Consider the following 27,349-nt stretch of genomic DNA (forward strand, 5'->3'; position numbering starts at 1 on the left):
TTTCCAACAATATTTTATATTTTATAGTGCCATTAATGGAATCAAATGTCTGTGCAATTCTAGAAGCATTATAAAACAAAATGTGATGCTGTCCCCATCTAAGGTGAATAAGGAAAATCACTAAGAACTTGGTCAAAGAGGCAACTTTTAGTGAGTGTCAGAGAGGAAGAGAGCTTTAGGATTGAAGTCCAGAGCTGCCAATGGTGCAACAATTTAAATCAGGGGGGGTGCTCGAGAGCTGGAATTAGAAGAACAGAATATCGGTTGTTGCATTCCACGATACCTTGAGGTGCCAGGCCAGCAGCAGAAAATCATTATGTATTTACAGTGCAGGTTGGTTCAGATAGATAATGGAATGTTTGCAACAATTAAAAAATATTTCACATTAAAAAAACTACCAACAACAAAGTATGTTCCAAAAAACAGAGAAGGCAAATCACTGTTTTGTAGGCTAAAAAATAAAATCCTTCCTCTTCTCATTCTGTAGCTTAAAGATAGCACAATATAATTCTTAAATCATTTATTTAATGGTAGAACTACCTACAATGACTCTTTGCTCAGGCCTGACCTGGATTTCTGAGACCAGTCTAAAAACAGCACACAACTACTGTGGATGAGACCAGTCATCTGGGCATCTTAGTCACAGAAAAGCAAGATACAGCAGATGCTGAAATATATAAAATGCTGGAAATACTCAGCAGGAGAGAGAAACAATTACCATTTTAGTTTGATGGTCCGTCACCAGCATTGGGAAAAGTTAGAAAAGTAAGTGAAAGGAGGAGGCCAGAAAAAGAAAGAAAGGGAAGGACAGTGCTAGGATGAATACAGCTGAGAGAAAATGACAAAATAATTGGTGCAGAGCCAAAGTGGAATGATGGTACAGCAAGTGTAAAAAAACAAAAGATGCCTCAAGACGAAAAGGATTGATGTCTCAGCCCTAAAGCAGCCCATATGGAGAGAAGAATTGAAGTGAAGCCCACGATCACTGTGGAAAATCTTCCCACCCTAACCAGGATCAAATGGATCACATCGAATCGGCTGACTAGAGTCCAACTCTCATAGTTTGAGTATCGTCACCAATCAGAACTGATTTAGTGAAGATGACTTTGAAATACATGACCACATAGAACACAAATGTGCAAAGGACAGCAACCTTCTTGGGGCTGATGCCAGAAAATCAATCCAGAAAATGAAAGATATGGCGAAAGAGAGAGCCCAAGAGGTCCAACAGTATGTTGTCCATCATGATTTGGAAAATGATTTTAATGTTACCAAGATCAAATGGATAGAATCCTCTTTGCTAACAGGGTAGTGTCTGTCTTCTAAAGGATGACATTGCCATCCATTGGGAAGAACATTTTGAACAATATGTCAACTGTGAGTCCTCAGCCGTAGCTGGTACTGTCCATGCCATCTCCTAGTATCCTGCAGTACGATCCATGGGTGAACCACTGTCAGTGGGGGAGCTGCAACAAGTAATCAAACAGATGAAAAATCCCAAGCCTTGCAGTCCTGATTGTGTTCCAAAGCTCTAGGGTCCTCAAAGGTGGTAGAGCTTTATTGCACTGAGAATTCTTCAACCCATACTACAGATTTGGAAAGAAAATGAACTCCCATCTGATTTCAAGAATGCAAAAATTGGAACTACCTTCAAGAAAACCGACAAATCCTGATGTGGAAACTTATTGAGTTATTTCCCTCTTGTCCTATAGTATGAAAATTGCATTTTCCTAAATTGCCTGCTTCCTACGGCTAAGAAAATCCTCCCAAATCAGCAGTGTCACTTTAGATATTTCAAATAAACTTCTGATGTGATCTTAGTTGCCAGACAAATCCGTGAAAAATGCTAAGAACACTGTTATCAACTCTTCATTAATGGATCACCATTAACCAACCCAACTGAAGCATTTGACTCAGTTATTTGCAAGGCACTGTGGATTGTGCTCCAAAGAAACCTATTCACAATTCTGCAGTTACTTCATGATGATATGACTGGCTGTCTAGGAGATCCAAAACCGACTGGATCTGGTCTGGATTGGCGGTCAAGAACGCACACGTGATAGATTGCAAATAGTATTAGTTTTATTTGTTCGTGACTATTAAGCTCTTCAAAGATCGGCATCCTTCTAGTGTCACTATTAAATACTGTCCAGATGAAAAACTCTTTAACCGCAGTCATTTGCAAAAACTGAGCACCATAGATGGATGTGATCAAAAGTATGACAATGCCTGCAGTATTATTGTCCATTCTACACCAGATTAACAAACAGTACTTCAATTCTGCCTTGGCCTTGAATGTTGCCAAAACAATACTCCACCTTTCGAACTACACCTGGCCAGTCAAATGTCCCATACCCCATCTACATGTTGAAGGAGAGACTCTGAAATATATTGACTGCTTCCCAGAACTTGGCAACTGTCTCTCTCAAGATGACATCTCTTATTGAATGGTGGAGCAGACATGATGGGCCAGATGGCCGACGACTCCTCTTTCTTCTGACAGCATTAATTGGATTCGTCAAAGGATTAGCTCAGCCTTCTACATTTATGACAGCGAATGTTTGACAACAAACGGTCAAATCAATACAAGTTCTGTTGTACTGAACAGTTGTTGTCACCACATTCTTGTACTGCAGTGTGACCTGAACAATACATCAGCAACATTTGAAGTGTGCCAGAAAAATTGCTGCGCTCAGGTCATCCCTTGAGGTTGTGGGATCCAGCCCCATGTGCCCAAAGATCAGCTGATCAGGAATCAGCCTACTTGGTCGCATGAATATCCACAACAGAAACTAGTGACCCTGAGAACTGGTCATTGTTGAGTCAGGGGTTCGCCAAAAACAGCGTAGGCTTTCTGTGTCTCAGTATTTCTGATTGAAAAAATCCTCACCTTTTTAAACACTTCCCTGCCCTTAGCAGCATTTCGGTTTGAATTTTGCTGTTCTGTGTCAGAATGTGTAGGCAGGCCTTGGCCACTGGGTTGCTGTATTGAGTGAGTTGCAGATTGAACTGTCAATCCACCCATCAGTGTTTGTTCCATGAAAATTAATCAACAGACAGTCAAAACAATAGGCATTCTCTGCAATAGAAGTCTCATAACTTTGAGTGCATCCTGTGTTGAGCTTCAGCGTTCGGTCATGGTTTATGTTGTACATTGTAATAGTTCAAAAGTAATGAGAATTTACGTAGTATGGACTGTAGCAATATGCCTTCTTTCCTATACCTTGTCTTTCAGCCCTCTTGCACCAGATGGCGTTATCTTTCTTTCTGGATGCTGCTGTTCAGCTTTCTCATTGTAACAGAGTTTAACATACTTTTTTTTACTTGAAAATAAATGGTTTGATAGGTCTGAAGTTTATAAAACTTCATGTCATTTTGCTGCCCTAATCTTGTTCTGCAGCAAATTTGAAGGCACACTCTTTAAAGAAAATAAGTTGCATGCAAATAGTTTCATGTTTGAAAGTACAGAGCAACCTCGATTATCCGAATGAGATAGGTGGGGAGTATTTTGTTCGGTTAACTGATTTGATTCGATTAGATTACTTACAGTGTGGAAACAGGCCCTTCGGCCCAACAAATCCACACCGACCCGCCGAAGCGCATCCCACCCACACCCATTCCCTACATTTATCCCTTTGCCTAACACTACGGGTAATTTAGCATGACCAATTCACCTAACCTGCACCTCTTTGGACTGTGGGAGGAAACCGGAGCTCCCGGAGGAAACCCGTGCAGACTCCACACAGTCAGTCGCCTGAGGTGGGAATTGAACCCGGGTCTCTGGCGCTGTGCCATCGTGCCGCCCACACTTTAGATGAAGAAGGGCTGAGGCCCGAAACGTCGATTCTCCTGCTCTTTGGATGCTACCTGATCTGCTGCGCTTTTCCAGCAACACATTTTCAGCTCCATAACTCACCTGATTGTAAATAAAGGAAGCCACACTGAACATAAAACGTAAAAAAAGCATGTTTACAGAGTTTTAATTTAATTCGATCGATAAAATGTGTACAAACACTGGATATTGCTTAAAATTTCATGACTTTTACAAATGAAATCACTTTTTGTGTAAATAAAATTCATTGAGGTAGAGGCCAAATCTTCAAATATTCCTTAAGCATTCTTCGTATTTCTGGAGGAGATTTGCGGATCCATTTCTGCAAATTGCAGATTTTTAAGTGTTTTGTTCAGAAGTATCTTGGTATTTTAGCAGCAGGAAATAATACTCCAGCAACATTCCAGGCTACCAGGAGCAAATTGCACAAGTCCGGTTAAACGGCAAAGGACTGGGGGGATCCAAGGTGGCGGCGACCCAGCAAGTCTGAGTCTACAGTGCTCCTTCCAAGACTTGGGCAAGGTCGGTCACCCACCCCCACCACACTCACCAAATCATTTAAAATAGCTTTTACTTAATGTAATTAGTTGTTTAGTATTGAATTTAAACAATTTAATCTTCAGTAAAAATGACTAAAGGGAAGGGAGCCCACAGCTCTCAGCAAGCAGGAACCCCTCCCCCGCCCTCTCTAGCTGCAGCAGAGGCGTCTGCAGCCACCCTGGGGGACTTACCTACAGTGACAAGCCTTGAGGAAATAATCTCCAAACTGAATGCGAAGATAGACGCTTTTATTGAAGAATCCCGAAGCCGATGGGACTCACTCTCGGCCGCGCTGCAGAAGCACGACCGAGACATTAAGGAAATCGAGCACCGAGTTGGAGGGGTGGAGCTAAAGGCTGCAACCTCCGAAACTGCAGCGCAATCGGCCATGGTTCAGGTCCGGACTCTCGAACAGTGAGTCCGGACCTTAGAGAACCATATTGATGACCTTGATAATCGAGGTCGTCGAAAAAATATTTGTTTCCTGAGTCTTCCCGAATGGGAAGAGGAAGGCCGGCTTATAGCATTTCATGAACAGTGACTTCCACAGCTGTTAAATCTGGAGGCTGGATCAGGCCAGGTAAGGGTAGAATGGGCCTACCGGGTTGCAATATGCGGGCCCGGCTCGAACCAGCGCCCACGCTCGGTCCTGTTCCAGCTGCAGAGCTATGAGGAGAGGCAGATACTCCTAGAAGCCTCTAGAAATCTTGGAAAAGATCCCCAAGCCATGAACTATAAAGGATCCAAGATCACATTATTCCAGGACTTTTCCCCAGCTCTGGTCTGAAAGAGGAAGGCATTCGATGAGGCGAAGAAGTGTTTAAGGGACTTAAATAATCAGTACTCCTTGCGCTACCCAGCGACGCTACGCTTTAACCATGAAGGATCTGTGTATAACTTTTGGATCACCGGAAAAGGCCAAGGAAGTTTTGGACACTCTAAGATAAATTGTAAGACATAATTGATGTTGGTTTGCCTTTTCTCCCCCATTTCCCCCCCCCCCCCCCCCCCCAAACTCCGTTTTATATCACCCCCTTTTTTAACCTTACTATTTAATATTATCTTGGGTGGGGAGAGGGATTTATTTATTTGTGTGTGACACACACACACTGGGAGGTCCTAGTTAATGTTGGAGGGGGGGAGGTGGTTACCTTATTCTATTTTACCTCTGTCTCTAGGAGTGGGGTTGTTTTCCCTTGTTATTTTGTATTATTATATTTAATTATTACTTGTTGAGGTAGTAATTTTATAGTTATATATGTTTATACATGGTATTAACATTACCAAATATATCCATGTGTTGGTGTTAGTGGAGGTGTGTGGGTAGGGTGCTAACTCTAGCTCTGTAGTATATTTGAATTTTCCTGATCCTATTGAGTGCCTGGGTCAAAGGTGGGGCACTGGTTGGGAGAGGATACGATGGACGTTTTGGAAAGGAAGTGATACCCCCGGGAACAAGGGGGAAATCTCCATTTAAATACGTTTGATATTTTCTTTATTTAGAAATAGTTTTTTACTATACTGTTGTGAGTGTATTAGAGAGCCTTTATTTTTGTAAATTTTATATGCTCTATGCTTGGGATGTTCTGGATAGGGTTTCCACTCCCGAGGGGTCTCTGATTTGCCCAGCTGATTATGGTTGATCAGTCGGTTAAGGGGTGCACCTGGAATGTCAAGGGGAGTAATTCGCCAGTCAAAAGGAAGAAAATATTATCAAATCTCAAGAAAGTAAGGGTTGATATAGCTCTCCTACAGGATACACACCTGTCGGATAAAGAACACTTTAAATTACGACAGAGTGGATTTGATCAGGCCTTTTTGTCTTCTTTTAGCTCAAAAAACAGGAGTGTTGTTATTCTTCTTCGGAAGAATTTCCCTTTCAAAATCCTAAATCAGATAAAAGACGAATCGGGACAATATATTCTGATTAAAGCCCTTATAAATGGAGAGGAATATGGTATTTTAAATTTGTATTGCCCCCTGGCACATCCTTTTAAATTTATAATGGAAGCCTTCTCAAAATTGATGGCTCTCGGTGCTTGTCATACAATTATAGGGGGAGACTTTAGTTGTATTATGGATCCGGAAATAAATAGGATTCCCAACAATACTGCAGGAGTATCTCCCAGATCTAGACAGTTGGTGGATTTGAACAAAGAATTAGGATTAGTAGATGTATGGAGATGTCTTCATCCACAGGGCAGAGATTTTTCTTTTTACTCCAATCCATGTAAATCTCATACCAGAATTGATGTGTTTTTTGCTCCCTCGATTTTTTTTAAAATTCCATATCATCCTGTAAAATAGGTAGTATAGCAATTTCCGATCACGCTGCTGTATATATGGAAATCAAGGCGAGGAACAATGAGATATTCCCCCCCCCAGCATTGGCGTATGGGCCCCTTCCTGATGAAGGTTAGTAAATTTGTAAAGTACTTCTCTCAAGAATTTAAAACTTTTTTTAGAAATTAATTCAGGTACAGCTAGTAACCCATCAATGATGTGGGACACCATCAAAGCTTACGCGTGAGGTTTGATCATCCCATACTCAGCGACCCAGAAAAAATTAAAGGGAGAACAACAGCGTCTGCTCGAAGCTCGCTTAAAAGCAGCTGAAACAGCATACACTGATAGACCTTCTATTATCAAATTGCAAAGGATTTGCGGCCCTTAGGACAGCTCTAAACACCGCGCTTACCCAAACGGCTAAGAGGGAAATATTATTTGCAAAACAAAGGTTATATGAGTTTGGTGATAAACCTGGTAGATACTTAGCATTTCTTGCAAAGGAAAAGAAGGCCCCTCAAACTATCACGTCTATCAAGGAAGGTACGGGTATTTTCACTCATGATCATAAAAGGATTAACACAATCTTTAGAAAATTTTATTCTGATTTATATAAATCACAGGATTGTGAAGACAGGACTAGGAGAATGCAGTCATTTTTTAAAAAACCTGACCTTTCCGGACCTAACTCCGGAACAGGCATCGGTCTTGAATGTTCCCCTAACAATCCAAGAAATACTTGACGCAATCAGGCAACTTCAGAGCTTTAAGGCACCTGGCCCAGATGGCTTTCAAGCTGAATTCTATAAAGAATTTACAGGAATATTGGCTGGTCCACTTATGGACATGTATAACTATTCATACAGTCAGGGCTGTCTCCCGCCTTCGCTGAAAGAGGCGAATATCTCTCTTATCCTTAAAAAAGGAAAGGACCCAGAAGATTGCACATCCTATAGACCAATATCCTTGCTAAATGTAGATTCTAAAATCCTTTCTAAAACGCTAGCATTGAGGCTAGAAAAGGTATTGCCACATATCATAAAGGAGGATCAGACTGGGTTTATTAAGGGCCGTAGATAATCCAATAATAGTAGAAGGATTTTGAATGTGATTCAAGCCTGCCATCAGGGAAAGATACCAGGAGTAGTAGTCTCATTAGACGCGGAAAAGGCATTCAATAGGGTTGAATGGTCATATTTGTTTTGCACACTGGAAAGGTTTGGCGTTGGAAAGGTTTTTACCAAATGGGTCTCAACACTGTATAGTGATCCCAAAGCAGTTGTGGTTATCAATGGATTAGGTTCGGATAGCTTCAGTGTGGGTAGGGGCTGCCGTCAGGGATGTCCTCTCTCGCCATTGTTATTTACGCTAATAATTGAGCCACTAGCAGAAGCTATCATAACTGCCCCGAGGATTGGTACAGGTAAACATAAAATTACCCTTTATGCAGATGATCATCTTCTATTTCTCAGTAATCCTCTGATGTCTGTACCTCGCTTAATCCAAGTTATTAATACATTTAGTGCATTCTCAGGCTATAAAATTAATTTTTCAAAATCGGAGGCTATGCCAATGGGTGGCCTTGCTATGATACCCCACTTAGTGGACGGATCCCACTTTCCCTTTCGGTGGTCCCTGGAGGGTTTTTTATATTTAGGTATTTTTATTACCCCAGTATTTGGTCAGTTATACAAGGCTAACTTTGTGCATTTACTGGAAAGGATAAGGCAGGACCTCCTGCGATGGGGAGACCTTCCAATTTCCTGGCTGGGTAGAATAGCACTAATTAAAATGAATGTCCTGCCCCGTCTCCTATACCCTATGAGAATGCTTCCGGTGATGCTGCCGAGGATGGCTGTACGTAAATTATATGACTGGTTGGGTTCCTTTATCTGGAATCATAGACGGCCCCTCGTTAAGCTGAAGAAGCTTCAGCTTCCACAGGCAAGGGGAGGATTGGGCTTCCCAGATTTTAGGAAATATCAGTTAGGTTCCCTATTAAGTTACATAGCTGATTGATTGTGGGTCAGATAAGACCCAATCTGGCTGGAGATAGAGGCTTCTCAAGTAAAATGCCCACTTATTAACCTTTTATTTTCGGACAAGAGGAAAATCATTACGGATCACTCTAAAAACCCTATAATACTAAACACAATTAAAGCTTGGAATATAATGCGGCAAAATAAGAGCAACTCACATAAAACATCCCCCTATGCTCCGATAGGGGAGCATGGGGATTTCAACTGGGCTTTACAGATGCCACTTTCAAACTTTGGAGATCCAGGGGTATCTCATGTTTAGGGGATCTGTTTAAAGAAGGGGTCCTGATGTCTTTTGAACAGCTGCGTCAGAAATTTGGATTACCTAATGGAGACCTTCTTTCGATATTTCCAAATTCGAGATTATATACAGAAGAAGACTACATTATTAGATAGTCTTTCTAAATCAGATAGAGAACATCGATTGCTACGGCCAATGGGGGTATCTTCCGTCAGTACTATTTATCATTTACTACGTGATGAAGTATAGGGAGATATGGACAATCTCCTTAAAACATGGGATCAGGAATTGGGACTAGAAATCTCTATAGAAATGTGGAATGACATTTGGGAAAAAGCCAGAAGAATCACCATCTGCAACAGAACTCAGGCCATTCAGCTGAAGATACTTCATAGGGCCCATATAGCACCGGATCGATTGGCAAAATTTAAGGCAGGTGCATCTCCAATGTGTCCCAATGTAAAATAGAGGTGGGCACTCTTGTACATTGCTTATGGACCTGTCATAAGATCCGTAGATATTGGACTAAAGTAGCAAGTACCCTGACAGAAATTTTAGGAACGGAAATTAAAGTGGACCCTGTATCTGTCCTTTTGGGCTTTTCGAACTTACCCTCCCTGGATATGCACAGGAAGAGATGATTTTCTATTCTCTCTTTCTGTGCAAAGAAAAATATTTTGGTAAACTGGGTGGCTGAGGGCCCCCCTGGACTTTCAATTTGGCACAGATTAATTATGGAATGTATACCCCTTGACTTCCTTACAAATATGGTGCACTGAAAGACCGAATTATTTCATAAAATATGGCAGCCCTACTTGAATTATATAAATACAGATATTTCGGCTATCCTAACTAGGGCTTTTATTTAATTGAGATTACAAACCTGGTTGGTCCGGGGCCCCTTGGGAGAGGAATCCCGCACGAATAAGAGTTTTGCTACATTTGATGTTAACACATTCCGAGCATGTATCTCACTATCCAATTTCTGTGTTATCCGTTGTTTTTTTTTTCTTTCTCTTATTTGAATAATGTAAGAGACTTAATTATACACTCTGGTTAGTTGTAGGTTAGATTAGTAGTTAGTTGAGTGTTTTTTTTCCTCGGTATTTTTCTTTTGTTAAATTTTGGTTATTATTTATTTAAGATTTAATTGTATATCAATGTTTGTACTTGAGATTTTTTTATTTTTGTAAACTTGTAAAAATGTTAAATTTCCAATGAAAATATCTGTTAAAGAAAAACGACAAAGGGCTAAACCCTCCCCATCACCTCAATATGGAAATGCCAGCATTAAACAAGGTCCTGAACAGCTTCTAAAATCACAAGGGCATTTGTCAGTTTTCACTGAACACAGTGTCGTAATAGAAAGACAGAAGCACCACCTCACGTATACGTTTACTTTCTCTACCATTGCTTTCATGAACAACCCGGTAAAGTGATGGGAATAAAGCACGTACTTTTGCAAAGGGCTGTGTAACTAACACATTTTTTTTAAAAATCCAGTTGTTGTTGCTGGAGATGCTTGTGTTTCCATGTTCTTGCCAGTGTTTTCACATTTTCTTCAGTACAGATAATCCAAATTCACTTTTAATCATTGCACTAGTGTCGGTAACACTTCTTTGATGTAACGTTTTTACGCGACCTTGAGATCTTGCTCGGGTAATCCGAAATTTGGATAATTGCTGTTCGGATAACCAAGGTTGTTCTGTATGTTGTCATAAATATACCTGGGAGTTTCTTTTTTATTGCTTTCATTATAAATGGGTAACTGTCTGAACATGTTACAATTTCAGTCTAACATTCTCCCAGTGAGCTATTTCGGCTGACCTTGACTGCTTGGAGTAGGTTTGAAATAAAAAGTGCTTTAGGGGTGGTACAGTGGCTCAGTTGTTTTGCACTGCTGCCTCACAACGCCAGGGACCCGGGTTTGATTCCAGCTTCAGGTGACTGTCTGTGTAGAGTTTGCACATTCTCCCTGTGTCTGTGTGGGTTTCCTCCGGGTGCTCCGGTTTCTTTTTACATTCCAAAAGATGTGCAGGTTAGGTGATTTGGCCATGCTAAATTGCCCCATAGTGTTCAGCGATGTGTAGGTTAGGTGCATTAGTCAGGGTAAACATAGAGTAATAGGGTAGAGGAATGGGTTTGAGTGGGTTACTCTTCAGAGGGTCGGTGTGGACTTGTTGGGCCGAAGGGCCTATTTCCACACTGTAGGTACTCTACTCTATTCTGTAACTGTACAGGAACTGTTAAATCAGTTTTTATCTCCGCCAAATTGGACTTGCTTTTTGGCAAACATCACTTCCTCCCTCCACCATATATGTACCTTAATTGATCAACGCTTTGTGTAGTCATTTTAATTAACCTATTGAGAGGGGTTATTACATACTCTTGAACAGGGAGGAACTTGAACCTGGGTCTCCTGGCCTGGAGGTGACAATACTATCATTGCACCACAAGAGTCCATTACAGTTATCTTAAACAACCTTTATTTGGAGACACTGTTACACACCTTTGGGGCAGGTGGGAGTTCAATGTGGGCATCCTGGCTCAGACTTAAGGACATTACCACTGCACCACAAGATTCTTCAACTCTTCTTTTAAGAGTCATGTTTTCAACATCACACTGCTCCTAGCACCTCTTTGTTGCAAGTTGAAACTCGAACTCTGCAGATGGTTCACTTCTGTCATGCTCCAAGTGCGAAAAGTATAAAAAGAAAGAGAGGTAGTTATTTCCTGTTTTTTTTACTTTAGTAACCTGATTTCCTTCTAAAATGCAAATATTGGGGTTTTACTGCAACTGGCTGCCTATCTACAGCTATGACCCACAGTAATCTGTTTTTAATTGATCCCCAGCATTTGTAATCAAAGTATTTGTCCACTGAGAGTACATGAGCCATGAAGAAACAAGTGGATGGAAAACAGCTACACAGCCTAGTACAACTACAGGATACCACATTCCTTAGCCCAGTCAAACAAATATAGATTGTTTTAACATGATAATATTGATTTAGTTTTGCTATTAAACAATGAAGTCTACAATCATAGTATAATATTGTAGAGAGTATGAATTAAGTATCAGCTATCTTACTAACTTTGTCCTTGTATCTTGAATCTCTTCATCCCTCTCTTCACCAAGAAGTACAAAGTCTGATCATTTTGAATTGATTTCCTACAAGTGACTACACTTCAAAAGTTACTCATTGGTCATAACTCATTTGGAACATGCTGATGTTGTGAAAGGTGCTATAGAAATTTGTGTTGTGAATAACGTACTGAACGTGCAGAGTTTGGCTGTATGTTTTTTCTTTTAGGAGCCAATGAGGTCTTGTTAGTGATTGGAGGGTTCGGAAGTCAACAGTCTCCAATTGACATTGTGGAGAAGTATAATCCCAAATCTCAGGAGTGGAGCTTCCTGCCTGTGAGTAGTTGTTTTTACCTGTGACCTGGTCCGTGCCACACCAGCTGTGAACTACTTTTCCCTTGTATGAGGAGGATTTGATTTACACCAATAGTAAGGTTTGTAGGGCAGGCTGCAGAAAGAAAAAATCTGCCTGATCTCCCATTTCTGATGTTAAGCTCACGAGAAACTTTCCAAGCATTCTTTATATAATACTTCTTAAATAGCCTTACCTGCATCACTGTGGCTGACTCTCAACTCTTTTTCTGCATGGCCAAGTTCTGTAACTCAGTATGAAACTATCACCTTTGGCACAGTTGCCTTCATTGCCCAGACCTTTGAATGTAGGAGGTGGGACGTCATGTTGAGGTTGTACAGGACATTGGTGAGGCCTCGACTGTGCCCAGTTCTGGTCTCCCTGTTATAGAAAGAATATTACTGAGCTGGAGAGGGTTCAGAAGAGAATTACCAGGATGTTGTCAGGAATGGACGGTTGAGTTATAAGAAGAGACCGGATAGACTGGGGCTTTTTTCTTTGGAGTACTAGAGGCTGATGGGTAATGTTATAGAGGTTTGCAAAATCATGAGTAGTCTCGATAAGGTGAAAGGCAGATGTCTTTACCCGAGGGTGAGGGATTAAAAGAATAAGGGGCATATTTTTAAGGTCAGAGTAGAAAGATCTAAAAGAGACGAGTGGCACTTTTATAGAACATAGAACAATGCAGCACAGAACAGGCCCTTCAGCCCACGATGTTGTGCCGAACATTTGTCCTAGCTTAAGCACCCATCCATGTACCTATCCAATTGCCGCTTAAAGGTCACCAATGATTCTGACTCTGCCACTCCCACAGGCAGCGCATTCCATGCCCCCACCACTCTCTGGGTAAAGAACCTACCCCTGACATCCCCCCTATACCTTCCACCCTTCACCTTAAATTTATGTCCCCTTGTAAATACTCTGTTGTACCCGGGGAAAAAGTCTCTGACTGTCTACTCTATCCATTCCCCTGATCATCTTATAAACCTCTATCAAGTCACCCCTTATCCTTCGCCGTTCCAATGAGAAAAGGCCTAGCACCCTCAACCTATCCTCGTACTTCCTATTCTCCATTCCAGGCAGCATCCTGGTAAATCTCCTCTGCACCCTTTCCAAAGCTTCCATATCTTTCCTAAAGTGAGGCGACCAGAACTGCGCACAGTACTCCAAATGTGGCCTTACCAAGGTCCTGTACAGCTGCAACATCACTTCACGACTCTTGAATTCAATCTCTCTGCTAATGAACGCAAATACACCATAGGCCTTCTTACAAGCTCTATCCACCTGAGTGGCAACTTTCAAAGATCTATGAACATAGACCCAAGATCCCTCTGCTCCTCCACCTTACTAAGAACCCTACCGTTAACCCTGTATTCCGCATTCTTATTTGTCCTTCCAAAATGGACAATCACACACTTGACAGGGTTGAACTCCATCTGCCACTCCTCAGCCCAGCTCTGCATCATATCTAAGTCCCTTTGCAGCCGACAACAGCCCTCCTCACTATCCAGAACTCCACCAATTTTCGTATCATCTGCAAATTTACTGACCCACCCTTCAACTCCCTCTTCTAAGTCATTAATAAAAATTACAAACAGCAGAGGACCCAGAACTGATCCCTGCGGAACTCCACTTGTAACTGGGCTCCATGCTGAATATTTACCATCTACCACCACTCTCTGACTTCGACCAGTTAGCCAGTTCTCTATCCAACTGGCCAAATTTCCCTCTATCCCAAGCCTCCTGACTTTCCACATAAGCCTACCATGGGGAACCTTATGAAATGCCTTACTAAAATCCATGTACACTACATCCACTGCTCTACCCTCATCCACATGCTTGGTCACCTCCTCAAAGAATTCAATAAGACTTGTAAGGCAAGACCTACCCCTCACAAATCCAAGCTGGCTGTCCCTAATCAAGCAGTGTCTTTCCAGATAATCATAAATCCTATCCCTCAGTACCCTTTCCATTACTTTGCCTACCACCGAAGTAAGACTAACTGGCCTGTAATTCCCAGGGTTATCCCTATTCCCTTTTTTGAACAGGGGCACAACATTTGCTACTCTCCAGTCCCCTGGCACCACCCCCGTTGCCAGTGAAGACGAGAAGATCATTGCCAACGGTACTGCAATTTCCTCTCTTGCTTCCCACATAACCCTAGGATATATCCCGTCAGGCCCGGGGGACTTGTCTATCCTCAAGTTGTTCAAAATGTCCAACACATCTTCCTTCCTAACAGGTATCTCTTCTAGCTTAACAGTCCGTTTCACACTCTCCTCTTCAACAATACGGTCCCTCTCGTTCGTAAATACTGAAGAGAAGTACTTGTTCAAGACCTCTCCTATCTCTTCCAACTCAATACACAGTCTCCCAATACTGTCCTTGATCGGACCTACCCTCGTTCTCGTCATTCTCAGGTTTCTCACATACGCATAAAATGCCTTGGGGTTATCCTTGATCCTATCCACCAAGGATTTTTCATGCCCTCTCTTAGCTCTCCTAATCCCTTTCTTCAGCTTCCTCCTGGCTATCCTGTATCCCTCCACTGCTCTGTCTGAACCTTGTTTCCTCAGCCTTATGTAAGCCTCCTTCTTCCTCCTTACACAACATTCAACCTCCCTCGTCAACCAAGGTTCCCTCACACGACCATCTCTTTCCTGCCTGACAGGTACATACATATCAAGGACACGTCGTATCTGTTCCTTGAAAAAGTTCCACATTTCAACGACATCCTTCCCTGACAGCCTATGCTCCCAATTTATGCTCCTCAGATCCTGTCTTACAGCATCGTATTTACCCTTCGCCCAATTGTAAAACCTATCCTGTTGCACGCACCTATCTCTCTCCATAACCAAGGTGAAAGTCACAGAATTGTGGTCACCATCACCAAAATGCTCACCCACTAAACAAGCCCATCACTTGTCCCGGTTCGTTACCAAGTACCAAATCCAATATGGCCTCCCCTCTGGTTGGACAATCTACATACTGAGTTAGAAAAGCTTCCTGGATACACTGCACAAACACCGCCCCATCCAATCTACTTGATCTAAAGAGCTTCCAACCAATATTTGGGAAGTTGAAATCACCCATGACTACTACCCTGTGGCTTCTGCACCTTTCCAAAATCTGTTTTCCAATCTGTTTCTCCACATCTCTGCTGCTATTGGGGGGCCTATAGTAAACACCCAACAAGGTGACTTCTTTCCTATTTCTGACTTCAGCCCATACTATCTCCAAAGGCAGATCCCACTCGAACTGCCATTCTGCAGCCGTTATACCATTTCTAATTAGCAACGCCACCCCCCCCCCCCCCCTCCAATCTTACTGAAACATCTGTAACCAGGAACCTCCAACAACCATTCCTGTCCCTCTTCTATCCATGTTTCCGTGATGGCCACAACATCGTAGTCCCAGGTACCGATTCACACCTTAATTTCACCCACCTTATTTCTGATACTCCTTGCGTTGAAGTATACACACTTGATTCTGGATTAGTGGTGCTGGAAGAGCACAGCAGTTCAGGCAGCATCCAAGTAGCTTCGAAAGCCCTTCATCAGGAATAAAGGCAGTGAGCCTGAAGTGTGGAGAGATAAGCTAGAGGAGGGTGGGGGTGGGAGAAAGGAGTATAGAGTACAATGGGTGAGTGGGGGAGGGGATGAAGGTGATAGGTCAAGGAGGAGAGGGTGGAGTGGATAGGTGGAAAAGGAGATAGGCAGGTAGGACAAGTCCGGACAAGTCAAGGAGACAGTTACTGAGCTGGAAGTTTAAAACTAGGGTGAGGTGGGGGAAGGGGAAATGAGGAAACTGTTGATGTCCACATTGATGCCCTGGGGTTGAAATGTTCCGAGGCGGAAGATGCGGCGTTCTTCCTCCAGGCGTCTGGTGGTGAGGGAGCGGCGGTGAAGGAGGCCCAGGACCTCCATGTCCTCGGCAGAGTGGGAGGGGGAGTTGAAATGTTGGGCAATGGGGCGGTGTGGTTGATTGGTGCGGGTGTCCCGGAGATGTTCCCTAAAGCGCTCTGCTAGGAGGCGCCCAGTCTCCCCAATGTAGAGGAGACCGCATCGGGAGCAACGGATACAATAAATGATATTAGTGGATGTGCAAGTAAAACTTTGATGGATGTGCTCGTTTACATCCCGCACCTCCGCCCTCAGACCCCACCCCTCCAACCGTAACAAGGACAGAACGCCCCTGGTGCTCACCTTCCACCCTACCAACTATTGCATAAACCAAATCATCCACCGACATTTCCGCCACCTCCAAACAGACCCAACTACCAGGGATATATTTCCCTCCCCACCCCTTTCCGCCTTCCGCAAAGACCGTTCCCTCTGCGACTACCTGGTCAGGTCCACGCCCCCAAACAACCCACCCTCCAATCCTGGCACTTTCCCCTGCCATCGCAGGAACTGTAAAACCTGCGCCCACACTTCCTCCCTCACCTCTATCCAAGGCCCTAAAGGAGCCTTCCACATCTGAAGACACCGTCCGAGACGTCTCGGACCCTGGCACCCAGGAGGCAACAAACCATCCGAGAGTCTCGCCCATGTCCACAGAACTGCCTGTCTGTCCCTCTAACTATAGAGTCTCCTATAACTAGCGCTCTCCTCCTTGCCCCCTTTTATTATACAGAGAATGGTTGGTACATGGAGTGAACTTTCCGGGGAAGTGGTGGATATTGGTGCAGTTACAATATTTTAAGAGATTTGGATATGTGCGTGAATAAGAAATGTTTGGAGGGATATGGGCCAAGCACAGACAGATGGGATAATTTATTTTGGGAGGATGGTTGGCATGGTTTGATTGGACCAAAGGGTCTGTTTCCGTGCTGTATGACTCTGTGACCACCATCTTCTTGGGATAAACAAAGATCATAAATGATGATCATACCAACAATGACCTCATTACAAGGATGGAAATCCTAGAACTAATATCCACACAAGGTGTTTTCTTCCTTAGGTACCAGCTGTGACTGAGTGGGTAGCACATCTGCCTCTGAATCAGAACGCTGCAGTACAAATACTGCTCGCAAATCTTGAGCAGCAAATCTAGGTTGTCACAAAGTGCTGTACTGGAGGAGGAATTGTCCTTCCAGTATGGCATTAACCTGAGGATACACCTAAAAGATCCCATGATTTTTATGTCGTTGTGTGACTGACTGGTTTAAAATATAAAATATTGATAAGGTTCCACAAGGTAAGCTGTTGCACAAACCACAGTGTGTCGGGATTGAAGGTGATTTAGCAGTTTGGATCAGAAATTGGCTCGCTGAAAGAAGACAGAGGGTGGTGGTTGATGGGAAATGTTCATCTTGGAGCTCAGTTACCAGTAGTGTACCGCAAGGATCTGTGTTGGGGCAACTACTGTTTGTCATTTTTATAAATGATCTGGATGTGGGCATAGAAGGATGGGTTAATAAATTTACAGATGACACTAAGGTAGGCAGAGTTGTGAATAGTGGAGAAGGATAATTGTGGGTTACAGAGACATAGATAAAATACAGAGCTGGGCTGAGAAGTGGCAAATGGAGTTTAATGTGGCAAAGTGTGAGGTAGTTAATTTGGAAGAAGCAACAGGAATGCAGAGTATTGGGCTAATGGTAAACTTCTTGGCAGTGTAGATGAACAGAGAGATCTCTGTGTCCAGGTGCATTAATCCTTGAAAGTTGCTACCCAGGTTGGTAGAGTTGTTAAGAAGGCAAATGGTGTGTTGGCGTTTATTGTAGGGGGATTGAGTTTTGGAGCCATGAGGTCATGCTGCAGCTGTACAAGGCACTGGTAAGGCTGCACCTGGAGTATGGCATATAGTTCTGGTCACCGCATTATAGGAAGGATGTGGAAGCTTTGGAAAGGGTTCAGAGAAGATTTACTAGGATGTTGCCTGGTATGGAAGGAGGGCCTTACAAGGAAAGGCTGAGGGAAGTGAGTCTCTTTTTGTTGGAGAGAAGAAGGTTGAGAGGTGACTTAAATGAGACGTATATGATAATCAGAGGGTTAGATAGGGTGGACAGTGAGAGCCTTTTTTCCTCGGGTGATGAAGGCTAACACGAGGGGGCATAGCTTTAAATTGAGGGGTGATAGATTTAGGGTAGATATCGGGGTAGTTTCTTTACTCAGAGTAGTAGGGGCATGGAACAGCCTGCCTGCAACAGTAGACTCGCTGACATTAAGGGCATTTAAATGGGCATTGGACATACATATAGGTAATAATGGAATGGTGAAGGTTAGATGGGCATCAGATTAATTTCACAGGTTGGCACAACATCGAGGGCCGAAGGGCCTGTACTGCGCTATAGCGTTCTATGTTCTATAACAGTAAGGCTCTAAATGTGGTTTGAATCCCAGAAATGGCAGAATTTCCCAGCATGGATTTGATGGACTGATTGGCGCCTCTCTGCCATAATGGTTATTTTGACGATGCACCGAGGAAAGTTCTGCCCACTGTTCTGGTAAATACATACCTTTTGACCAACAACAGTAAAACAAATAAACTCTCATTGTCAAAATTTGGGACTGTACTATATGTAAGTTGGTTGCTGTATTCCCCTACATGATACAGTGTCCACACTTAGAAATGCGTTTCATTCTGGAGTCTGCTGGCATGTTAATTTGTGTGCAAGTCAGAATACTTTGCGGGAAAATGTAAAGGAACCATTCACTTAGTACAGGAAATCTTCCTAATGAAATTTTAAAAATCTGAAATAGATTACGTTCCTTCGTACAAGTGTTTGTAAATTAGGGAGCATCTGTAATTGGCAACAATTGGGGTGCTCTGATGTGTCATATACCCTTCTTTCCTTACTTCCAGTCTAAATCTAATCTCAATTTGCTGTGCACTAACATGCAGTACAATGCCTAGTTTGGCGAACATGAAAATTCTTGGAAAGTAATGTCCCACTTGTGGCATTCTGGGGTTGGGGAAAGGTAGAGGATGACTTTACCCTGTATCTGGCTGTGGTACACATGACTAGGATATCCTTAATGCTGATTTACAGTGTCTGAAATGGAATGTTTTATTCTTCAGCCTGTGACATGTACCAAAACACTTAAACCAATGACGTTTTGCTTTTAATGATTTCTGCTCTATTAACACTTCAATCAAAGCATCAAATTTCAAATCTGAAATAAAATATTGGAAATACTGGCAAGAAAGTCAGTCAGTCAGGGGAGCAAAGAACTGTTCAACCATTTGACCTTGTGTTCTGAAGAAGAGGGTGCAATGGAAATGTCTGATTCTTCCATCCAGAGATGCAGATTGACCTGTCTGCCCTTGGCAGTGTTTTTACCTCCTGTTTGCTTCATTCCCCACAGAGCATCACTCGGAAACGTAGGTATGTGGCCACAGTGTCATTGAATGATCGTATTTACGTGATTGGAGGCTATGATGGTCGCTCAAGACTTAGCTCGGTAGAATGCCTGGACTACACCTCAGATGAAGATGGTGTCTGGTACTCGGTGGCCCCGATGAATGTGCGCCGAGGCTTGGCTGGAGCGACAACACTTGGAGGTGAGGAATCGCTTCAGTGCTGAGGTGAAAAAAGTGTTCAAATTTATCATCCCTTGAAAACTACAGCCTTGATTAGATCGCCATATAGAGTGGTTGCTTTGGAAGATTTCCACAATAACTAAGTGTACTGTGTGGGGAAGAGATGGGAGATAGGGTTCACAGAAAGGTCACTGGTTTGTAATGGGAACAGTTCCTCAACTGAGCTGGATCAAAGCTACGCTTGCTTTTTTTTTCCTCATTCTCTCTCACTTTCTGTCTCCCTCTCGCTGTTTCGCACTCTCCCTCTTTGCACCCTCACTCTTTATCTTGCTCTCTTGTGTTCTCTTTTGCACACTAGCGCTGACTTTCTGTCCCACGCATTCTTGTCGTCATACAGCATGGAAGCAGACCCTTTGGTCCAAATCCCAATCCCATAATCCCAAACTAAACTAGTCCCACCTGCCTGCACTTGCTCCACATTCCTTCAAACATTTCTTATTCATGTATTTATTCAAATATCGTTTAAACATTGTAACTGTACTCACATCCACCACTTCCTCTGGCAGTTCATTCCATGCACGAAATACTCTGTAAACAAAAACAAAATAACCACTCATGTCGTTTTAAGATCTTTCTCCTCTCACCTTAAAAATATGCCCCTAATCTTGAAATCCCTCACCCTAGGGAAAAGACACCTGTGATTCACCTTATCGATGCCCTTCACGACTTAATAAACCTCAGAAGCTCAGGGGTGACCTTATAGACACTCCAGGGGAAAATGTCACAGCCTATCCAGCCTCTCCTTTTAACTTCAACCCTTCATTCCCAGCAACATCTGGTAAATCTTTTCTGAATCTTTTCCAATTTATGCTCTCTCATGTTCCCTCTCCCTCTCCCTCCCCTGCTCTTGTGCGTTCTTTTTCTTTCACTTTCTCCCTCCCTCTCTCTGGTGCTCTTGCTGTTTCTCTTTGTCTGTCTCTCATGTGCTTCGTCTCGCTCTTGTGCACTCGCTATTACTTTCTCTGACATGCTCCCTCTCGCTGTCACTGTTTCATGCACTTGCTCTTTCTTTTCCATACCCTCACTATCTTGCTCTTGCTCCCTCCCATTCCCTAATCTGTCTCATTTTTCTCTTTTGTTTTGTGCACACTCTCTCTTTCTCGCACCCATTTTCTCTCTCTCTCTCTTGCACTCCTCTTTCCCCACTGCCTCATGCAGCAATATATTCAGCCCTCATGGCCAAGCTGACTGAGGGTAATTCTGCAGCAGAATCCAACATTTCAGTTCTTGGTATGGAGTGTTGAGACCTATCCTCAATGGCTCCTTGGGGGCCTATCCAAATGTTTTGTAAACATGGGGAGTATTTCTGCCTGAAGCATCCTTTCAGATAGAGACCTCCACCGCCCCTAAGCTAAAGCATCAGTATGACTTTCCTATCATCCTTCTCCAAATTACTTTAAATTGATGCATCTGATTATGGGCCTCTTTGCTGTGGAATTAGGTCCTTTTTATCAACCCTACCTGCATATGGTATACTTTGATCTTCCATCAGACTCTGTTTCACCCACCCAATGTTTCCTCAATGTTAAACTTCCCCTTTTACAGGCAGCATCCTCACACCCTGCTTCCAGCTATCTCTTTCTGCTACCCTCCACATTGCTGCCTTCTTTCACACCCTTCTGCAACCTTCTGGATGTTTTCGAATTATCATTTCAGTAGCGGCTGTAACTGCATCCTTGCTTTGTCGCAAACCCTGCAATTCTCTCTGTCACAGATATGATCTATGTGGCTGGTGGATTTGATGGCAGCAGACGGCACACAAGTATGGAGCGATATGACCCCAACATTGACCAGTGGAGTATGCTGGGTGACATGCAGACTGCGCGAGAGGGCGCTGGTCTTGTTGTGGCTAATGGAGTCATTTACTGTCTTGGTAGGTTAAGATGCTTAACTGTATTCTTACGCTTTTGTCAGGCCTATCCTTGATATTTATTATATTTTTAAACTAATTTTAAACCATCAACCATGTGTGATTGTTAACATGGAATGTTAGTGAGCTTCAGTCAGTTATGTCTTCATTTGGTTGTCACATGGAGGAGCTTTGGGAGTCTTTCTTGTGTTATTTCTTTATTTGTTTTAGCTGTTCTACAGTCACAGAGGTCTAAAGTACAGAAAAAAGCAATTTGGCGCGACAAGTCAAAACCACTGAACTATTCTAATCTCATTTTCCAGTGCTTGGCCCATATATCACAAGTGCACATCTAAGTATTTCTTGCATTTAGCCAAGATTTCTGCCTCTCCCACCCTTGCAGACTGTGTGTTCCAGATTCCCACCCTCATTTGGGTGAAAAAAAGTTTCCTCACATCTCGAAACCTTCTGTGCCTTACATTAAATCAGCCCTCTCCCAGTCATTGATCCTTCCATCAAGGACAAAGTTTCTTCTTGTCTACGTTGTCTGTGCCCCTCGTAAATTTCATGCATCTCCAGCATGTCCCTCCTTCGTCTGTGGCTGTTCTCCTTGGAGAAGAGACTCTCTAATTTCTCTTCACAACTGAAGCTCTCCAGTCCAGGCAACATCCTGGGAAATCTCCTCTGCACCCTCTCCAGTGCAGTCACCTCTCACTTGTAATATGGGTTCCAGAACTGCACATAACCAACATTTTATACAGTTCCAGCATCACCTCCCTATGCCTCAACTAATAAAAACAAGTATCTTTTATTCCTTCTTAACTATTTTATCTACCTTTTCTGATACCTTAAGGGATCAGTTGACATGTACACCAAGGTCCCTCTGATCCTTAGTGCTCCCAGGATCCTACAGTTCATCAATGCATCACCTCAGACTTGGCTGGATTGAATTCCATTTGCCACTGATCAGCCCATCTGCCCTCCTGCTAGTTCCTGTTGCTGCTTCTGTTGGACTGAGAGCACTAACTCAGTGTTCCTCCTACCCTCTGTTCACTTATCCCATCTCTGCATCAGTACATCTCCAATAACTACAACACATTCCCGGTCTTTCAACCATTTCCAAGGTTAAGCTTGTGCCCCAGAGCTTAGAATTTTATGTGGAAATTTATTAAAAGTCATTTTAAAGTCAAGGGAAAGTACCCAAAAAAGACTGCCAGAAGCAACTTGAGATGATGTCATAAAGTATGACGATTAGTCAGACATGATCATGCTCTCATCCCTCTGAATTCCCTCAGTGCCGCTGTCTATTGCTTGTTTCTCCCTATTGGCTGCACATAGTTGGGGTCACACAATTCTTTATTAAAATAATTTAACTTCTGCTCCATCATAAATTTTGTAGATTTTTCAGCAGCTTGTCTCTCATTTTTGCGGCCTTTTTTTTAACATGACTACAGGCAGCGATGGGTGTAAAAGGAGAGATTCTGGCTTGTGGGAGGGCAAGGTTAACCCAAACGATTATAGCTTGCACAGCTCATTTAAGTATTCCTGAGGGACCGGCTTGTGGTCAGTGAGTAGGCAGCTCTGGTTTCCGCTGGGACTGTTCATGCATCTTGTTTAAAAGACACCTGTACCACCTCCTCCAATCTGGTGTATCGGCAATGATGATGAAGCAAGCCCCCTGATCCAGAGACATGTTCATCTATTAGTTCTAAACACTTCTTGTTATAGAATCCTCACAATGCGGGAAACAGGCCACTGAGCCCAACAGGTTCACACTGACCCTCTGACGAGCATCCCACCCAAACTCAGCCCCCACCCCCCCACCCCAGCCTATTCCTGTAATCCTGCATTTCCCATGGCCAAACCTCCTAATCTGCATGCCTTTGGACTGTGGGTGGAAACCAGAATGCCCGGAGGAAACCCATGCAGACACAGGGGGAATGTGTAAACTTCGCATAGTTGCTTAAGGCTGGAATTGAACCTGGGTGGAGAGTGTGGTGCTGGAAAAGCACAGCAGGTCAGGCAGCATCCGAGGAGCCAGAAAATCGACATTTCGGGCAAAGCCCTTCATCAGGAATGAGGCTGGGAGCCTAAGGGGGTGGAGAGATAAATGGGAGGGGGGGTGAGGCTGAGCAGAAGGTAGCTGAGAGTGTGATAGGTGGGTGGAGGTGGGGGTAAAAGTGTTAGGTTGGAGGGGAAGGTGGAGCAGCGAGGTGGGAAGGAAAATGGACAGGTAGGACAGATCATGAGGGCGGTGCTGAGATGGAAGGTTGGAACTGGGGTAAGGTGTGGGGAGGGGAAATGAGGAAACCAATGTAATATGAAGGAGAAATTGTTGAGGGCGAGGACCAGTTCAGCCAAATGAATGAGAGTGTCAGTGGAAGGGTACTGGTAGGGACATTGGGAGAGGAAGAAATGGCGGATGGAGGTATATAGGGATTGGATGTCCATGGTGAAGATCAGGTGTTGGTGACCAGGGAAAACTGAAGTCTTGGAGGAGGTAGAGGATGTGGGTGATGTCCTGAATGTATGTGGGGAGTTCCTGTGGTGCAGCAGTGCTAACCACAGAGCCCATTCCCCGTACCCAATGCGGCCTACTCTTTGCTTCCTCAACCCATCTCTTGCTATTGATCCTAGCAATTTGCCCTTCACTCAGGGCCGACCAATCAGCCTACAGATATAGGGTCTATTTCACACCCACATTTTGTTTAGAATAATGGTACAACTTTTGTGAGCCTCTGGTACCTTGCCTATATTGAGTAAGTTTGGGGGAAATGATTCTCGAAGCCTCTCTGCTCTGTCTGCTGTATACTGAGTGTTCTATGGCATATTGCAATCCACTTGGTCTTGTTCCAGGTGGCTACGATGGGATAAATATCTTGAGCTCTGTGGAGAGGTACGACCCACATACAGGGCACTGGACACATGTCACACCGATGGCTACCAAGCGATCAGGTAGGCAAGAACGTGGACTGGTTTAAAAACGGGCAACTGTTTTAAAAAGTGGTCTTGTAGGCCTCAGCACTACTATCTCCCATTCTGTCCTTACTTTCAGAGTTCATTCAGTGATTGGTTGCAAAGATATCGTCCTTTCAAAGCTTTTGCTCGATGACCTTGTCCTACTGCACATCAATGTCAGCACTTTAGCAAAATCCACAGCTGAGAATCTGCAGTTTTCCTCTTATTTCTGAGTTGAAGCTCTTGGAGCTGACCCCTAGGGTTAGTTACTCTGTGCTGAACTCTCTGAGTTGACCCCTAGAGTTAATTTAATCACCTGCAGAATCTCGATTGTTACACTAACATGATAAGTCCGTACGACCATAGGAGCAAAAATTAGGCCATTCAGCCCATCAAGTCTGCTTTGCCATCTGATCATTTCCGATAGGTTTCTCAACCCCATTTTCCCACTTTCTCCCCTTGGCAATCAAGTCCACAGATTCGCCTCTCTGACTGAAGAAGTTTTTCCTTCTCTCCATTCTAAAGAATCTTCCCTTTACTCTTGGGCTGTGTCCTCCGGTCCCTGTCTCTTCTGCCAATGGAAACATCTTCCCAACATCCACTCTGTCCAGGCAGTTCAGTATTCTGTAAGTTTCAGTCAGACTCCCCCCAGTCATCCTTCTAAACTCCACCGAGTATAGAGCAGGAGAGTCTGTTTCGGGCATAAGCCCTTCATCAGGAATGTGGAGGAGGGAACGGGTCTGAGAGATAAATGTGGGGGTGGGGGTGGAGCTGGGGGAGGGAGGTGGAGGTAGCTGGGAAGGTGATGGGTGGATGCAGGTGTGGGGTGATTGTGACAGGTCAGTGGGGGGGATGGAGCAGATAGGTGGGAAGATGGACAGATCTCAAGGGGAGGCGGTGACGAGTTGGAGGGAAGGATCTGGAGGGAGTTGAGTTTTGAAAACTAGTAAAGACAATGTTGATGCCGTGTGGCTGAAGGGTCCCAAGGAGGAATATGAGGTGTTCTTCCTCCAGTTGTTGGATGCCTTGGATTTGGCAGTGGAGGAGGCCCGGGACCTACATGTCCTTGGTGGAGTGAGAGGGGGAGTTGAAGTGGTCAGTCACAGGGCAGTAGGGTTGTTGGGTATGTGTCCCAGAGATGTTCCCTGAAACGTCCTGCAAGTTGGTATTCAGTTTCCTGATGTAGAGGAGACCACACTGAGAGCAGCGGACACAGTAGATGTACATCCAACCACCTCATCTACTGTGTCAAAATAAATTACTCTGTTCAGCGTGAGCAGGCATGGTTTGAGCTGCCTTTATGTGTAAGACTTTGAGATGAAGTTATCCCTTCTTCCTACACTCATCAACAAGCGATAGAGATCCTCTGCTAAAATATCCAGCATTGTGGTGGACAGTACAGTGAACCAATACCTGGTTAGAGATGGTGCAGTCAGCATCAGTCCAGATGAAGAGGATTAAATGAGACATGATCATTCCTACTTGGATGATACAAGTGTTCTATCCATCCATGTATCTGTTGATGACGGACAGCACTGTAGACTTTGTAGAGTCACCTTTGGGAGGAATAGGAGAAACTTTGCAAAATTTTTCAGGAAATAAAATGGGTTGGAAGAATGAGTTGTATGTGGTCTGTTTAACATAGAAAATTACCAGAGAGCAAACATTCTGATAATAAAGTGCAGCTCTTTGACTATAGCCTGTAGGATAGTGTGCATATCCAAGGATTTGTTTTCAAACACATTGAAGGTTTCTGTCTCTACCACCTATCGAGCAGTGTGTTCCAGTCCCCACCACCACTGGTGAAAATATTTCTCACCCCTCTTCTAATCATTCCGTCAATGAATTCAAGTATGTGGTTCCCATTTATTCATCTCTTCCCTGTCCATTCAGTGACGGTACCTGCTAATTTTATACACCTCAATTCCATCTGACTGTCCTGTTCCCGTAGTATAATTCCAGCCTCACCAGTTTTTCTTTGACAGGAATGGCACATTTCACCAGTAATGTCCTTATCAACCCTTTCCATATAGGGAGGCTATGTGTAAAGTTTAAGGCTTTGCTACGTTATTAGGATCAGAAATCTTGTTGAGTGTTGTGAGGTTTGTACTCTTTAGTTTACAGTACTTCAGCTTCTTCCCTGACCAGGTTAATGCCATTTTGCAGCAATTTCCCCCAAACCTTGAGACTGCTCCAGTGCTCTGAAATGTGACCCCTCCGAGTCCTGCCAGAGAGCTCCCAGCATCAGTCCTGAGCCCAGAGAGGACACATGGAACCTGCACAGCGATGACTTCAACACTAAACACGCTCACAGGGGCATGTGTGCAGGCACGCGCAGACACATACACACGCACAGACTGTTGGTGCCTACACTGAACTTGGCAGTAACCACTGTTCCCTCTGCCCCCTTGCTTCCCTCTTTTTCTCCTCCCCTCCCATCCCTCCACTTCCCGCCTCTACACCATCCCTTCCAACTCTCCCCTCGTACAGCTGTGTTTCACCAGCAAAGTTAGTTTAAAACTTTAAACACAAAAGTATAGTTTTTAAAAACAATCAATGATCCCTCTGCTTGCCCTATGACCCTGACCCTCCCCTCCAGGTTTTCTGCTGCTTTGAGCTTGT

General features: G+C 43.7%; 1 protein-coding gene across 4 annotated transcripts in view; it reads left to right on the forward strand.

The window, feature by feature from the left end:
- Nucleotides 1-27,349, forward strand: part of klhl12 (kelch-like family member 12) — a 53,022-nt gene that overhangs the window by 21,610 nt on the left and 4,063 nt on the right. For all 4 annotated transcript variants that reach the window (XM_072563453.1, XM_072563454.1, XM_072563455.1 and 1 more), the window contains 4 exons: nucleotides 12,250-12,356; nucleotides 19,686-19,881; nucleotides 21,635-21,793; nucleotides 24,626-24,724. In XM_072563453.1, coding sequence (XP_072419554.1) covers nucleotides 12,250-12,356; nucleotides 19,686-19,881; nucleotides 21,635-21,793; nucleotides 24,626-24,724 — 561 coding nt within the window. The remainder of the gene's footprint in view (nucleotides 1-12,249; nucleotides 12,357-19,685; nucleotides 19,882-21,634; nucleotides 21,794-24,625; nucleotides 24,725-27,349) is intronic.

Source organism: Chiloscyllium punctatum, chromosome 45 (genome assembly GCF_047496795.1).
Source record: "Chiloscyllium punctatum isolate Juve2018m chromosome 45, sChiPun1.3, whole genome shotgun sequence".
NCBI lineage: Eukaryota > Metazoa > Chordata > Chondrichthyes > Orectolobiformes > Hemiscylliidae > Chiloscyllium > Chiloscyllium punctatum.